The 15,299-nt window shown below is 59.3% G+C and overlaps 1 protein-coding gene across 1 annotated transcript; it reads left to right on the top strand.

Moving 5' to 3' along the window:
* Nucleotides 1–233: 233 nt before the first annotated feature.
* On the top strand, nucleotides 234–12,705 carry PIK3R2 (phosphoinositide-3-kinase regulatory subunit 2). Its single transcript, XM_059918104.1, has 16 exons — nucleotides 234–337; nucleotides 2,142–2,889; nucleotides 5,712–5,804; nucleotides 6,151–6,192; nucleotides 6,301–6,432; nucleotides 6,523–6,733; nucleotides 7,228–7,313; nucleotides 7,464–7,572; nucleotides 7,662–7,760; nucleotides 7,909–8,089; nucleotides 8,192–8,317; nucleotides 9,354–9,496; nucleotides 9,727–9,903; nucleotides 10,732–10,803; nucleotides 10,978–11,148; nucleotides 11,476–12,705. The coding sequence occupies exons 2-16, from the start codon at nucleotides 2,568–2,570 to the stop codon at nucleotides 11,681–11,683; spliced, it is 2,172 nt and encodes a 723-aa protein (XP_059774087.1). The 5' UTR covers nucleotides 234–337; nucleotides 2,142–2,567; the 3' UTR covers nucleotides 11,684–12,705.
* The last annotated feature ends 2,594 nt before the right edge of the window (nucleotides 12,706–15,299 follow it).

The raw sequence follows: 15,299 nt of genomic DNA, 5'->3' as shown, positions 1-15,299 counted from the left end.
CATCTGACCCGATTATGTTCGGCTGTTTCCGGAAATGATCGGCTATCTCGGGGCGCCCCCACCCCCACCCCCGTTACCCTCCAGTCCCGCGGGAGTACGTTCGGCTCTTTCCGGAAGCATTCGAGCGTTCCCAAGCTCCGCCTCGGCCTCGTTGCACCCTCCCGGCCCGAATACGCTCGGCCGTTTCCGCCGGGGGCGGGCCCGACCATTCGGAACCTCGGCGGCGGCGGAGGTGGGGATCCCGCGGCTGCGGCGACGGCGGCCGCGGTAGAGCCACGGGTCTGGCTCGGCTCTGCGTGACGGCGGCCGCGGCAGCAGCGGTGGCGGCCGCGACCAGGTAAGTCCGGGTTGGTCCGCGTGGCAGGCCGGTCTGGGGGTTCGGTCAGATGCGGGGCGCCCAGGCAGAGTGTGGGGCCACGGTGGAAGCCAGAATGCGAGCAGGGCTGCATCGGGCCCCGCGGGAACTGGGGGCCGCAGGGAGCGGGAGGCCCCTGGCTCGACCTGGCTGCGTTGCAGCCTTCCCCGGACGATGGGGGTGGAACGGGGGACCCTAGGCAGAGATAAGGGATTGGAGCTGCGGCCCTGAATTGAGGGAGGCCCTGCTGGAAGTGGAGCATTGAGCAGTAATGAGGGGCGCCCAGGCATTGTGTGGGGCATAGTGGGGTGCAAGACGGTAGAGGGTCGACTCCACTTCCGGCCCCTGGGCCGGGCTGCGGGGTCCACGCAGGCCCGAGTGCGCGTCTGCACACGCGTGAGCGCGCAGGCCCTGAGTCCAGCCGCCAAGACCCCAGCCAGGCCTGGCCTCTCCACCCGCCTCTTGGATTCGGGGAGCGCTGGTTCCCAGGCGCGCACACCGGGGCGTGTGCAAACGTGTGCTCAGCTGGGCGCGGAGGCGGGCAGGCAAGCGGATTTAGGCGGTTTCCTGGACGTCCCCCTCGCTGGGCCTCAGTTTCCCCACCTGTAGAGTGGGGGTACAGGGGCCAGGGAGCGGGTAAGTTGGGGCGTCCTGGAATGTGGAGCTTGTGCCCCCAGCTCGGACACGTCTTGCTGCTCCCGTGGTCGAGGGATACAGTCTGACCCTCTGCCTGGCACTCGAGGGCCCTGCGTGGTCTGCGGCTTTCTTAAAGCCACCCTGAACTCTTGGCAAGCATTTCTTGCTGTCAAGTCTTTGCCTGTACTATTTCCTCTGGCCAGTGCCCCCTCCTCTCCTCTGTGAGGACCTGCCCCTAGGAAAAGCACCGCCTACCACCCCCCAACCTCTCTGGAGGACTGAACCTGCAGGGCTGAGATTGAGAATGTGTCTGTGCTGGGCTGTGTCTCCCTGAGACTGGGGGCTCCTAAGGGGTGATCATTGCCCCTGCATCCAGCAGCCTCCCTCTTGGCAGTTGCAGTGCCCTCCTTCCCTCCACCCTTTACTGGCTCCATGTCTACCCTGGAGCTAAGGTCCTCTTGGCCTCCCACCACCCCCCTTCTGTTTTGAGTACCTACTGTGGGCACCAAACTGAGCAATGTCTGGACACCGCCCCCCCCCATTCCCTCCTTCCCCGCAGAGATCAGAGATCCATTTGTTTGGACTCACCTCTAGCCCTTTGCCTGTGCTGGGGCCTCTGCTTGTACCTCCTTTCCTACCGCCTTTTGCCCCTGACGCCTCCTTCTGTGCTCAGCTGGCTCAGTCTCTCCTCGGGGCTCCCACAGCACCCTGAGCATCGCCCATTACACCCTACCCACTCTGGGTATAACTATCTGTCATGTGGCTGCTGCCTCCTCTCATCTATCCTGGGCCTTGTGAAGTTGGACGGATCTGAGTTTTTGAGTCCTGGCATCCTGGCCCATTGAGTTGTCCAACAAAGACCTCCCTGCTCTGAGCCTCAGATTTCCCATCTCTAACAGGGATGATGAAGAGCTTGTTTACTGAGCATGCAATATGCCCGGGGCAGATTCTTTGGAGCTCTGCCCCCAACAACCCCAAAGGAGGTCTATTATTGTACCCATTTTACAGCTGGGGAAACTGAGGGGACAGGGACTGGCCCCCCCATTACCCAATGAGTCAGGGGATTCTAACCTGGTGTTTGGGCCCATCTCTGAGTTGGGGGTGGCAGGAGTCCAAACTGGCTGATGCTGCCCTGCCCCTCTCCCCCTAGGTCGGCGTCCCGAGCCGAGCATGGTGACAGCCTGTGCCCTCGGCCCCCTCGCCTGGCGCAGCTGGAAGAGCCGCCAGCCTCGGGAGCCGATGGCCCCCCACGTGAGGGAGTGAGCGGCCCAGCCCAGCCCTACGGATTGAGGGGGGACGCAGCGGCTGAGTGACCTGAGATCACGCTGCTGCCGCCCCCCTCCCACCAGTTGACGAATGGTGGACCGAGCAACGAGTGACCCTTGTCAGGGTCGTGGAACAATGGTGGGAAGCAAGGCGTGAGCATCCCCTGTGGTCACCTGTAACTTCCTGGTGGAAATAGAGGTCTGAGTCCCCAAGCCCACCCAGCGGACCCTCCTGGCCCCCACCCCAGGCTGATGGGGCCACTGGGGCCCCGAGCAGCCACCTGACCATCCATACCCCACCCTGCCCAGCCATGGCTGGCGCCGAGGGCTTCCAATACCGTGCGTTGTACCCGTTCCGCCGGGAGCGGCCGGAGGACCTGGAGCTGCTGCCGGGCGACGTGCTGGTGGTGAGCAGGGCAGCCCTGCAGGCGCTGGGCGTGGCCGAGGGCAGCGAACGCTGCCCACAGAGCGTGGGCTGGATGCCTGGCCTCAATGAGCGTACACGGCAGCGCGGCGACTTCCCTGGCACCTATGTTGAGTTCCTAGGGCCTGTGACCCTGGCCCGGCCTGGGCCTCGCCCACGTGGCCCACGCCCACTGCCTGCCAGGCCCCGAGATGGGCCCCCTGAGCCAGGTGAGCAACAGGTAGGGCCCCTGGCAGGGCTGGGGAAAAGGGGGAGTGCCCTCAGACCCTCAGTATCCTCTTCTCTCCCATGAGGCAATGGTGCTTCTTCCAGGAGAGGAGGAATAAGGACATTTGGTTGGTCGGCAAGTGTTCGTTACACTGCCGTCAAGGGCTGGATGCAGTTCATGGCACTGGGCACCGAGTGGTGGACACTAAGGCCTGGCCCTGCCCTCATGGGGCTTCTGGTTCAAGAAGTGATGAGAACGTGATTAGGTCATGACAGATGCTGTGAGGAGGGAGCCTCTCAGGAGAGATGGGGGTAAAGGGCTCCGGGCAGCAGGTACAGCGAGGACAGAAGCCCTGAGGTGGGAATGTCATGACGGGTTCAGGGAACAAGCCATCAGGTGGAGCGGAGTGAGGAAAGGGGCAGGGTCCTCACCTCAAGGACTTCGTGTGATTGATTTTGAGGACAATAGGGAGTGTCCAGTAAGATTCAGGGGCTCAATTTAGCTTCATCTTGTGGTTTGCAGACAGAATCCCTTGAGGAACCCCCTTTGTTGTAACCCTAATTTTCCCGTTTCCAAAATGAAGAGAGCCAAAAAGCCCAAAGAAAGTGGGCTACTCAGTCGAGGCCACGCAGCACAGTGACGTGTGAGGACCCTACATCCCTCCCCAAAGAGACCCTCGGCCATCCCTACTTCCAAAGAGTATCCTGGGAGTGGAGAATCAGGGCACTGAACATACGCTGCAATTGCTGCGTGCTGGGCTGTATGCTGGGCAGGGCGTGTGGCTTCCAACCAGGGAAACCGAGGCTCAGCTTGTGGGGAGGAGGCTAATGAGTGCTGAGCGCCCGGCGTGGTCTGCTCCGACCCTCACAGCCACCCAGTGAGGCCCTGTGTACAGATGTGGAGACCAAGGTGCAAGGGGGTTGAACCACTCGCTCAGGGGCAGTCACCCAGTGAAGGCCAAAGCCCCTGGGAGGCACCGTGGCCCCGCCCGACGGCCTGCCTGGTTTTGTGCCCGAGGGACACTGATGCCCAAAGAGGGTCAGGCCAGGGTCCCACAGCGTGGGGTGGAATGGCGGGGTGCTGAGGCAGCATGGTTGCTGGCTTGGGCTTTGCAGCATCTGGCGTCTCCAGGGCCAGTGCCTGCGTCCCGCCTCGGCCTAGAGGAGCAGGAGGAGGCCCCATCCGGGCTCCCAGCCAGAATCTGCCTCTCCCCCTGGTAACAGCCGCCTCCCTCCTGCGCCTGGCCTGGGTCCAGACACCACACACATCCCCGCTCCAGGCGGCCACCCAGCCCCACCCTCCAAATCTTCCAGGACTATATGACATCGGCTAGGACCAGCCCTCTCCAGGCCTCAGTTTCCTCATCTGGAAATGGGGGGTACTAGTCCTTTTGTTCAAGCCCTGACCCTCCGGGATCCTGGGACCACCAGGCAGCAGGCTGCAGCTGCCTTCCCTCCATTCAGCTCCACGCAGGGAGCTGCGTGCCAAACCCTGATGTCACCTGCGCCCCCGTCTGGCTGTGCACCCACGGGGAGGTTGCTCCCTCCATGAGCCTCAGTTCCTCATCCGTAAAATGGGGATAATGCCTATCCTGATGGGACCTCCCTCCATGCTTTGCAAACTGGTCACAGGCAAATTTCAAAGTTGAATTTCAGAGTCCCCCTACCAGCTGGGATGTCACCCACCTCCCCTTGTTCGCTCACTTTTTTTTTTTTTTTTTTTTGCATTTTTGACACAGCTGGGCCTTTCTTCAGCTCAAGGCACCACCTGGCCCATCACTCAGGGAGGCCCCGCAGGCCCCGGCTTGCTCCTGCTGTGTGCCAGGGCGTCCCCGCCAAGGGCCAAAGCTGCATCAAATGGTGGCTGTGCAGGCAGAGTGCGCCTGAGCACAAAAGGCTGGGTGGGGCAGAAACATGGGGCTGGGGGGGGCGGGGTTGGGACACGGAAGGAGGTCAGCATTTTTAAAAGGGGGGAATTTTTTTTTTTTTTTTTAAGCAAAATGACTTAGAAAGTGGAGAAAGGTCCTTGGAATGAGGTGTTCTGATCCAGCTGGGGTATTTTCCTTTTACTCTCTTCAACCACTTTGTTGTTCCCACTGAGAAAGGAGAGATGATGCCATCGACCAGTTTCTCAGTTGAGGAATCTGAGGCACAGAGAGGGTGGGTCCTGTGCCTGAGGTTGCACAGCAAGCAATGGCAGAGCCCTAAACCTGCTGTATGGGCGTCCTGTGGCTGCTGTAATGAACTACCACAAACCGGTGGCCTCAAACAACAGGAGTTTATTCTCTCATGGTTCCGGAGACCAGAAGTCCAAAATCAAGGTGTGGGCAGGGCTGTGCTCTGTCCAGAGGCTTTAAGGGAGGATCTTTCCTTGCTTCTTCCAGCTTCTGGGGGCTCCAGGTGTACCTTGGCTTGTGGCCACATCACCCCAATCTCTGCCTCTCCCTTCGTATGGCCTTCTCTTATAAAGACACCAGTCATTGGATTTAGGGATCTCATCTTGAAATCTTTAATTATATCCGCAAAGACCCTATTTCCAAGTAAGGTCACAGTCACAGGTACCAGAGATTAGGAAGTGGACATACCATTTGGGAGGACACTAGTCAGCCAACTATAGCTGGCCTGTTTAGTTGGGTGAATTGATATTTTAATCTAGAAAATCGTTTCCCGCTAATTCAGCCCTCCCAGCCCCACCAGCTGGGCCTTCTTTCCCCCCCTAGAGTGGTGGTCCAGATGCCAGGCACTTGGGCTGAGATGCAGCAGGCAAAGAGAGGGACCGGGGTCCTTCTAGGGACCCTGCCAACATTCTGTCCCCTCCTGCCAGGCCTCACACTCCCTGACCTACCCGAGCAGTTCTCCCCACCTGATGTGGCTCCCCCTATCCTGGTGAAACTTGTGGAGGCCATTGAGCGGACAGGTGAGCCTCGGCCTGGCTGCAACCCCTGGATTCTGCTTGCTTACCTCTGGTGATGGGCAACTCATCTCCTTCACAGGGCTGCTGGGTTCACTCTGTATGGGAAGAGGCTGAGTCTGGATGTTCTGGGCCTCCATGTTGAGTTGGGGAAGGAGTAACTCCCGGGGGGAATGTAGACCCCATCATTGCATGTGCCATGCCCTCTGCCACCATTTCCCTCCCCTCGCCCTGTTCTTACCTCTGGGAGGTTAGCAGCCACCCCAGACCCCACACGGGGGTCGAGGCAGCGTTTGAGAGCTGGCCTTGCCACGTGGGGTGGCGCTAACCTACCCCATCCCCTTCCCCACAGGGCTAGACAGCTACAGGCCTGAGGCACCTGCCGCGCGCACAGGTGAGGGAAAGCTTCAGTGGGCAAGAGTGGGAGAGGAACCTGCCCCGGACGGATGATGTCCCCTCCCTGCACCCGCCTTGGATCGATGTATCCCCTTTGCACCCGCAGACTGGTCGCTGAGCGATATGGAGCAGTGGGACGCTGCAGCCCTGACGGATGGCGTGAAGGGCTTCCTGCTGGCGCTGCCCGCACCCCTTGTGACACCCGAGGCCGCGGCTGAGGCACACCGAGCCCTGCGGGGTGAGTCTGGCGGGAAGCCCGGACTGGGGAGGGCGCTGGGGCGGGCGGGTGCCGGCCCTGGCTCACCCTCCCCTGGCCGTCTGTCCGCAGAGGCCGCGGGGCCCGTGGGGCCGGCGCTGGAGCCCCCGACGCTGCCGCTGCACAGCGCGCTCACACTGCGCTTCCTGCTCCAGCACCTGGGCCGGGTGGCCCGGCGCGCCCCAGCCCTGGGCCCAGCTGTGCGTGCCCTGAGCGCCGCCTTTGGGCCGCTGCTTCTGCGGGCGCCGTCGCCGCCGCCGCCGCCAGGGGGCGCGCCCGACGGGTGAGAGGCCTGGGGAGGCGGGGCTGAGCCGGAGCAAAAAGGGGTGGGTCTTTAGATGGAGGAAGGGCTGGAGACGTAGCCAGGGCGGGGGTCTAGACGATGAGAAAGGAGTATGGACGGGGCCCAGCGGGGAAGAGGCCAGAGCTGTCATGATGGGCGAGCTAGGAAAGATAACAAGGGGTGGGACTTGAGGTCCAGGAAGACTCTAGCAGGGCTTGGGACAAGGTGATGGGGCCTAGACCGGAGGGCAGGCACTTGGGTGGTGTCTGTACCTTCCTTCACATGCTGACTCCTGTTGTTTGTTGTATGAATACTTATTGGGCACTAACTGCATATGCATAAACAGTAGTGGGTCTCCCACACCAGCCTGCGTCACCTACTCTTCTTCCCCTCACATGCTTTCACATAGACCCCCCGCCAGACGCGCAAGCACATGCAGGGCCCTGTGCACACCAGGCCCTACCCAGCGCTCACCACACGTCCCTTCCCTGTAGGACTGAGGCTACCCCCGACTTCCCTGCGCTACTGGTGGAGAAGTTGCTTCAGGAACATCTGGAGGAACAGGAGATTGCGCCCCCAGGTGACCTCCACCCCCTTGTATTAGCTCCTATCGTTGGGGACCAAGAATGCTGACTCGGAGCCCTGCCAGTATCCGCAGGCTTGGTTGCAATGGGAGCTGGCCACAGTATACAGTTGGTGCTCAGTGTGCATTTGTTTTCCTGTCCCCCAGCACTGCCACCAAAACCCCCCAAGGCAAAGCCAGCCCCCACAGGCCTGGTCAATGGGGGCAACCCGCCCTCCCTGCAGGATGCTGAGTGGTACTGGGGTGACATCTCCAGGTAGGGTTGTGGGGTGGAGCCACATGGTGGGCAAAGCCTGAGGGGTCGGGTCTCCCAGTGGGCAGCCCCAGTCCTGGCTGTCTCTACAGGGAGGAGGTAAACGAGAAACTGCGGGACACACCTGATGGCACCTTTCTGGTCCGAGATGCATCTAGCAAGATCCAGGGGGAGTACACGCTGACCCTCAGGTGGGGGCCTGTCCCTTCAGGGAGACCAGGGGTGAGCGTTGGGAGGGAGAACACCCAGGTCAGAGGACTGGGGGTCGCACAGCCAGTGGGACGTTGCTGGGTCTGCAGATGCTGCTGGTCGCTGACATCCCCTCTCACCCGCCCCTAGGAAAGGTGGAAACAACAAGCTGATCAAGGTCTTCCACCGAGACGGGCACTATGGCTTTTCGGAGCCACTCACCTTCTGCTCTGTTGTGGACCTCATCACCCACTACCGCCACGAGTCGCTGGCTCAGTACAACGCCAAGCTGGACACGCGACTCCTCTACCCGGTGTCCAAGTACCAGCAGGTGCAGGGCTGGGGTGGGAGCTGGGGGCAGGGGTGGGTGGTGCCTGGCCGGGCCTGGGCCTGTTTCCCAGGTAGCTTCCCTGACAGCACCGGCTATCCCCAGGACCAGATCGTCAAGGAGGATAGTGTGGAAGCAGTGGGCGCCCAGCTCAAGGTCTACCACCAGCAGTACCAGGACAAGAGCCGCGAGTATGACCAGCTCTACGAGGAGTACACACGTACCTCCCAGGTACCGCGGGCCAGCGCACCCCGGGAGACCCAGGCACGGAAGGGCAGTGCCAAGGCCACAGGGACAGACGTCCACTTCTAGGTCACAGCAGGCTCTTACAACCAGGGACCACCCTAAAAACATAGAAATCAATGTATGTGTTTCTAAAAAAAACAAAACAGATGAAGAGGCACCAACCAGCCTCCCAGGAGTGGCTGAGCTGTGGGAGATGTCTTGGTTGAGCCTCTGGGCCTCAGTCTCCCCATCTGGAAACTGGAACCGTGAGTCTTAATTACTTCTCCATCCCCTTCAACCTGGATGTTATTCAAAATGATGATAACCGCCTGACGAAGAGTTGCCTAAGACAAAGGGTCAAGAGGTCATGGAAAAGAGCAGTGTCTTTTAAAAACAGGGAAGTGGGGGGAGGTTTTATTACTCAAAGACTGTGTTAATAAATTTCTCTTGTAAGTTGAGATGCAACTTATTCAGATTGAACATCCATCTCAAGCAGGGAATTTCTCTGTCTCCCCTGTAGTCGCTGAGCAATTTCTGTCTTGTCCCCTTTCTAGTGATGGGTCACCTGAGGTTCTAAGTGGACAAGATACCTGTCTGGGATCAATTAGGAACATCATGACCGTGGAAATGGCTTAGGCCCCCTGAGCCTCAGTTTCCCCATTAATAGTTCTGACTTTGTAAGAGGCTGTTGGGAGGTTTTATGAGATGATGCATGGAAGGTGCTTGGTGCAGCATCTACTCCGAGAAGGAGCCCCATGAATTGTAGCAACTAGATTTATCATTAATTCTCAGCCGTGCTCACAGACCCAGGTATTTTTTAAGGTGCCTAAAGGAGGATCTAAAGGAAGAGGGGGTTTGGGGAGTGTGGGATTTGAAGGCTGAATAAGAGTTCGTTTGGTGAAGGAGGGGCTAGAGGAACGATGCACGTGGTGGAGGGAACAGCTTGAGCAAAGTCTCCATATCAGGTTGGGATCTGCCTTTATCCCTCCTGAGGGACTTGCGGGGAGTCCCAGGAGGTGCTCAGATTTACTCCCTCCTCCAGGAACTGCAGATGAAGCGCACAGCCATCGAGGCCTTCAATGAGACTATCAAGATCTTTGAAGAGCAGGGCCAGACACAGGAGAAGTGCAGCAAGGAATATCTGGAGCGCTTCCGGCGTGAGGGCAATGAGAAAGAGATGCAGAGGTGAGTCTGGTTCCTCTGCCCTGCCCTACCGCACCTTCATCTGACACAGCGCAAGTGGGGAAAGAAAGGAAACAGAAGGGGCAGCCTGGGTTTCAGGGGAAGAGAGGGTCGGTTGAAATGGTTTTGAAGGATGAATAGGAGTTTGCCAGAAAGAGCAATCAGGGAAACAGCATGTCCAAAGGCTTAGATACTGGAAGCCATCTGAGGCCTCTGAGCCACTCCTCCTACAGGATCCTGCTGAACTCAGAGCGACTTAAGTCTCGCATTGCTGAGATCCACGAGAGCCGCACAAAGCTGGAACAGGAGCTGCGGGCACAGGCCTCCGACAACCGAGAGATTGACAAGCGCATGAACAGCCTCAAGCCAGACCTCATGCAGCTGCGCAAGATCAGAGACCAGTACCTCGTGTGAGTGCCTGGCTCTGTGCTCACCCGTGGATCCCCCCGTTAGTGCAGGGGCACCTGGCGAGGTGACCTCTGCATGTATCTCACTCTTGCTTTCTCCACCAGCTAGCCCCACCTAGTCTCCTAGCCCCCTCGTCTGTCCACCAGCCCCTTCCCTCTTGATCAGGCCCCTCCCATCCCCCTCAGAAGGGCTCCCTGTGCGGCGGCCTCAGCCTCAATTGTGGAATGGGAACACTGCTCTCACGAGGCCGGGCCACTGGGAGCCTCCGACAGGGTCCACTCCATGAATGCCAACTGTGCAGCTCAGCACACAGTGCCCAGCCTGAGCCCAGGATTCCTCCTCTGCCCACTGACCCACTGAGGACTTCATCAGCGGCTTCCTTCTTCCGCCTGGGTCTTTGACGCTCATGTGCACCTGTTGTGTGCCAAGCACCCTGCACACGTTAGCTCACTTGGTCCTTTCAAAGTCCTTTGTAAAGCTGCCCTGTGCAAAGGCGCACCACTGTGCAGTCCCCGGGACTGAGCCTCTGATAGTGATAAGACCTTGCCATGATGGCACAATCCAGGGTCTCAAAAAGTGTTAACAGAAACATAATAAATAGGGGGGTTCCCTGGCAGAGCTTGGGGAGTCCATCTGGGTTCAAGTGGTCCTTGGCCAGGCCAAGGCTGACCCCTTGTGGCAACCAGGGGTATCACACCCAGAACCTGCACTTGTCAGCCCTTGCCTCCAGGCAGGCTGGCCTGGCCCATGGTGGCTCACCCTGCCTGTGTTGCAGCTGCTGTTCCCCTACCAGCGGAGCAGCAGGAGCCCACCTTTCCTCTTCCCCCCAGGTGGCTCACTCAGAAAGGTGCCCGGCAGAAGAAAATCAATGAATGGTTGGGGATCAAGAACGAGACTGAGGAGTGAGTGACCACTTGGTTGGGGGGGGGGGAGGGGTTGTCCCAGGGGAGGGGCCATTTTTGGTGGGCTTTGCAGAATGAGTAGGAGTTCACCACGGAGGGAGAGTTGTCCAGGTGGCAGGGGGACCTTGGAGGCTGACAAGTAAGTGACCAGGGCTCCTCCTTGCCTCCCCGCAGCCAGTACTCACTGATGGAGGATGAAGATGATCTCCCCCACCATGAGGAACGCACATGGTATGTAGGCAAGATCAACCGCACCCAAGCTGAGGAAATGCTGAGCGGCAAGCGGGATGGCACCTTCCTCATCCGTGAAAGCAGCCAGCGGGGCTGCTATGCCTGTTCTGTGGTGTGAGTGCCTGGCGAGGGAACGGAGAGTGGACTGAAGGTGGGGAGGAGGGATCCGCCCATTCCTTCCGAGAGCTCTCATTGAGTGCCAACTGTATGTTAGGCCTCGGGAAGACAGTCCGGAAGAAGCCCTAGATTCTTGGGGACAGGGGAGGAAGCTGGAACAGTATCAAAGCAGGAGATTGCGGGGTCTGGACCGGGTCGGCATCCAGCATCCAGGAAATGGGGAGATGTGGGTGCCAGGCAGGGTCACCCGACAGGAGTTGGGGGACGGGGCTGGGAGAGCCCGGTGGGGGCCCATCTAACCCACCCCTTCGCCTGCACCCACAGGGTGGACGGTGACACCAAGCACTGCGTCATCTACCGCACCGCCACGGGCTTTGGCTTCGCAGAACCCTACAACTTGTACGGGTCACTGAAGGAGCTGGTGCTGCACTACCAGCACGCCTCGCTGGTGCAGCACAACGACGCGCTCACCGTCACGCTTGCCCATCCTGTGCGCGCCCCGGGCCCCGGGCCCCCACCTGCCACCCGCTGAGCTCTGAGCAGGAGAACTGGCCCGGCTGGGGTGGCAGCTACATCCGCGGTCTCCATCTTTTTGAACCTGTCTCTTCTTTCTTGGGTTTTCTCCATCTCTCTCGTCTTTGTGAATTTCTCCAGGTCTGTCTGTTTTTCTCTTCATCTCTCTGCAATTCTGTCTCTCTCAGGTTCTCCTCCGTGTCTGCCTGTCTCTCCATGTCTCTTTCTCTTGAGTCTCTATCCGTCTCCCGCTGTCACACTTCGTCTCTTTCTAGCTCCATCTGTCTGTCCTCTCTTTCCCTCTTGGTCTCTGTCCCTCTATGTATCTGTGGTGGGGGTCCCGCCTCCCCCACTCCATCCCCCTTCCCCCACCAGTACTGCCCTCCCTGCAGCTCTGGCCACCCACACCCCTGTGCCCTGCCCCTGACAGGCCCCCGGGGTCCCCAAAGCCCCACCTTGGCTGCACCTGCCATGTTTACAGAGGCCTCCGGGCTGTGCGGCCCTGACCTGGGTACCCCGATTTTTAAGCCATAGACCTGGGATCAGGGCAGGAAGGAACTTCGCTTGGCCACTTCCAGGAACCTCATCCATGACATTTGGGGCCAGGCGGGACCTGCCCCACAGACCCCAACTTCCCCTTCAAATCCTGAAGTGAAACCCGGTTAACACCATGACGGGGCTGCTGCCAAGAAGTAACCCCAAAAAAGAAAATAAGTAAAAATAAACTCATGAGCTGACCCCAGGCCTCCCAGGAACTGAGGCCACCAGCACCTCTGGGGCAGCTGACACGCAGCGCTGCCCACAGCACCTCTACGCGATGCAGACTCAAGGCTTCTTCTCAATCATGTCGGGCTCTGATTTTATTTTTCCTCGACTGTACGTAAAGCCCTCTTTTCTCTCCTCTTTTGGGACGAGAGCCCTGGTTTTCTACGCCGCCCACGGACCCCCATCCCACCCCACCTCCTGCCTGCCTGGCCAGGCTGGCAGGCGGGTTTTGTATGGTACGTTGATACTGATGTGGATATAAAACATTGAACTTGATGGATGCTTCTGTCTTTGGTGACAGGCTTCTTTAGCTCCGGGCTGCCAAACGAGGGCTGACAACCCCTGCCTCCTCCCCACCTCCACCCCCAACCCCAGTTTATTTTTTTTATTTACTTATTTTTTATTTTATTTTATTTATTTTTTGCCTGCGTTGGGTCTTCGTTGCTGCGTGCGGGCTTTCTCTAGTTGCGGCGAGCGGGGCCTGCTCTTCGTTGTGGTGTGTGGGCTTCAGTAGTTGTGACTCGCGGGCTCCAGAGCACAGGCTCAGTAGTTGTGGCGCACGGGCTTTGTTGCTCCGCGGCATGTGGGATCTTACTGGACCAGGGCTCAAACCCGTGTCCCCTGCATTGGCAGGCGGATTCTTAACCACTGCGCCACCAGGGAAGTCCCCCAACCCCAGTTTAGATGCTCACGTCCAGAGAAGTTGAGAGACCCACCAACGTCACACAGCAGAGAGGCTCAGACCCCAAGCTCTGCCCCACACCCTGGCCTGCTGGGGGGACCCCAGGCAGACCCTGGCCCAGCTCCTCCCTGGCCCCCAAGTTGGAGTTGGAGTTCCAGCAATCAGCCACCAGCCCTACCCTCCAGAAAGTCACCTCCCCTCTGATGTGCAGCTTCATTGCCAGGCAGGCTCAATAGTCACAACCCCTCCCGTGACACCCAGAGGAGTCTTCAGTGCCAGCCCCTCCCTGCTGACCTTCCACTGACCCCCTCTCCACACCTGTCCCTGACGCCAGCTGCCATGTCCCAGGGGACACTGAGCTGGGTCCTCATGCTGTCTTTAACGCAGATTCATGTTCACCATCTTCCCCCTCCCCAAGGTCCCTGCCACTCTACCCTCCCCTCTCACACCCCCAGGGCTGGGAACCTTCTGACCTTTCTTCTCCCCGCACAGCACCTGTCAGGATCCAACACGCCTGAGGCAGCCCCAGGTGGATGAAGGAACCAGGCTGCCTCTGACCCATCTCTCCACTGGGCTCTCAGAGGGACAGGACTTGCTTCCCTTGGCCTCAGAGCTCTGGTCCTTCCCAAGCACTGTCCCCGCTGAGTGGTCAGTCAGGAGGCGCCCCATAAATAACTCCAGCCCGGACTCTGCCCCCACTGTGGTCTTCACCCACTGCATGGGTGGACGCAGGGTAAAGCTCACCTTCTCAGTCCCATGAGTCCAGCCGGGTGGAGCCTGGGGGCACAAGAGAACGGCCCACAGAGCCTCTAGCCGGTCCCCACACTCAGTCAACTGTGTTTTCTCAGAGACGTCGCCTCCCCTCTCTGATCCTGTTTCCTCTTACCAAGTAGGGTCAGTAGTTTCTACCCCTGCCCCCAGTGGACACCTCTGAGGGATCCACAATCAAATGGGTGAGGTTACATTTATGAATTCCTCCAATAGGGCTAGTGTTTAATAACCACCGGAAAAATAGTAGCAATTATATTTATTGCTATTTCTTCTGTCCTGCCCAGTACAGGACTGAGCACACACTAGTTCCCCAAAGCTGTGTTGCTTAGTCTTGCAGGTTTCACAAAGGAAGTGGGTTTTGTTAAGGGTTCAGAGGAATGGGGTGGGGGTTCATCCAGCAGTGGAGACTTCAGGGGAACCCCAGCTCCGAAACCTGCTGCTGTGAATGTGGCCACGCGGGCCACGGTTTCCCCAGAACTGAAGCGGGACACGGGCTGTGGAGCCGAGGACTGGGCCGTCTTCCGGCCCACGGGTGAGCATTTTCTCTGGGGGGATCTGAGTCTGTGTCGTGTCAAGGCCTTGAAGTCTGAACGTCTCGGTTACTTCCCCCAACACTACCAGCCGCCAAGCCCTTATCTGGGCTATTCTCCCTGCCCTCACTGCTGTCCCGTCAACACCTCCCCAGGCTCACCTGTGTCACCTCCACACCCAGCCTGGGGCAACTCTCCCTCTGCTCTGAGCCCCCCATGGTAGCTTTATTCCCCAAACCTCACTTCTCCCGTTTTACAGAATGAGTTGAGGCTTCATCACTTGAGATGCCCACACCGTCCCAGAGCAAACGTGGGTTTGGCTGATTCCTGTGGGTTTGGGTCCTACGGGGCCAATCCCCCGCCCCCGCTCCGTGTACAGAGTACAGGCTTCAGGTAATAATGACTGCTCCAACCCGGGCCTCTCTTCTGACAAGGGCGCTGGCTGAGGGCAGGGATGCCCCCCTCCTCAAGCCTTTGGACGGTGGAAAGAAGGAACACCAGCTTTTTTCTCTCCCCACCCCCCAGCCAGGGGTGAGGGAGCCAAGAGAAGGGAGCCCCTCCCTGCGCTGGCTTCTGCTTTCTGGCCCAGCTGTGGCCAAGCCTGAGTCAGCCCCACGGGACCACGCTGGTGGATCTGGAGCGTCTGGGCTCTGGAGCCTGAGAGGGGGAGGGGGTGGAGGTTGAGAATTAGGGGGGTCCGGGCCAGGCTAGGGGAAAGGGCCCCGGCTGCTCAGCTCCTGCCCGCTCCCAGGCCAGGGATCACCTCTCATCGGAGCATGGTGTGGGGAGGCGGGGTCCCCGGGCTAGGACCAGGGGCCTGGAGCACCCTGGCGGCCCCCAGAGGGATCCGTGGATCCATAGAGACCTTCCTATCTCTTGGTCTCTCC

The sequence above is a fragment of the Balaenoptera ricei genome, chromosome 3 (assembly GCF_028023285.1).
Source record: "Balaenoptera ricei isolate mBalRic1 chromosome 3, mBalRic1.hap2, whole genome shotgun sequence".
Classification (NCBI taxonomy): Eukaryota; Metazoa; Chordata; class Mammalia; order Artiodactyla; family Balaenopteridae; genus Balaenoptera; species Balaenoptera ricei.
The sequence above is the reverse complement of the archived record's forward strand: the minus strand, read 5'-3'. Positions and strand labels throughout refer to the sequence as shown.

What these genes read in the sequence shown, in the direction of transcription:
- PIK3R2 (XM_059918104.1), top strand. Translation starts at nt 2,568, where the DNA reads ATGGCTGGCGCCGAGGGCTTCCAATACCGTGCGTTGTACCCGTTCCGC. An exon ending in GGCACACCGAGCCCTGCGGG is followed by an intron (nt 6,433 to 6,522) that starts GTGAGTCTGGCG and finishes GTCTGTCCGCAG; the next exon opens with AGGCCGCGGGGCCCGTGGGG. An exon ending in ATCAGAGACCAGTACCTCGT is followed by an intron (nt 9,904 to 10,731) that starts GTGAGTGCCTGG and finishes TCTTCCCCCCAG; the next exon opens with GTGGCTCACTCAGAAAGGTG.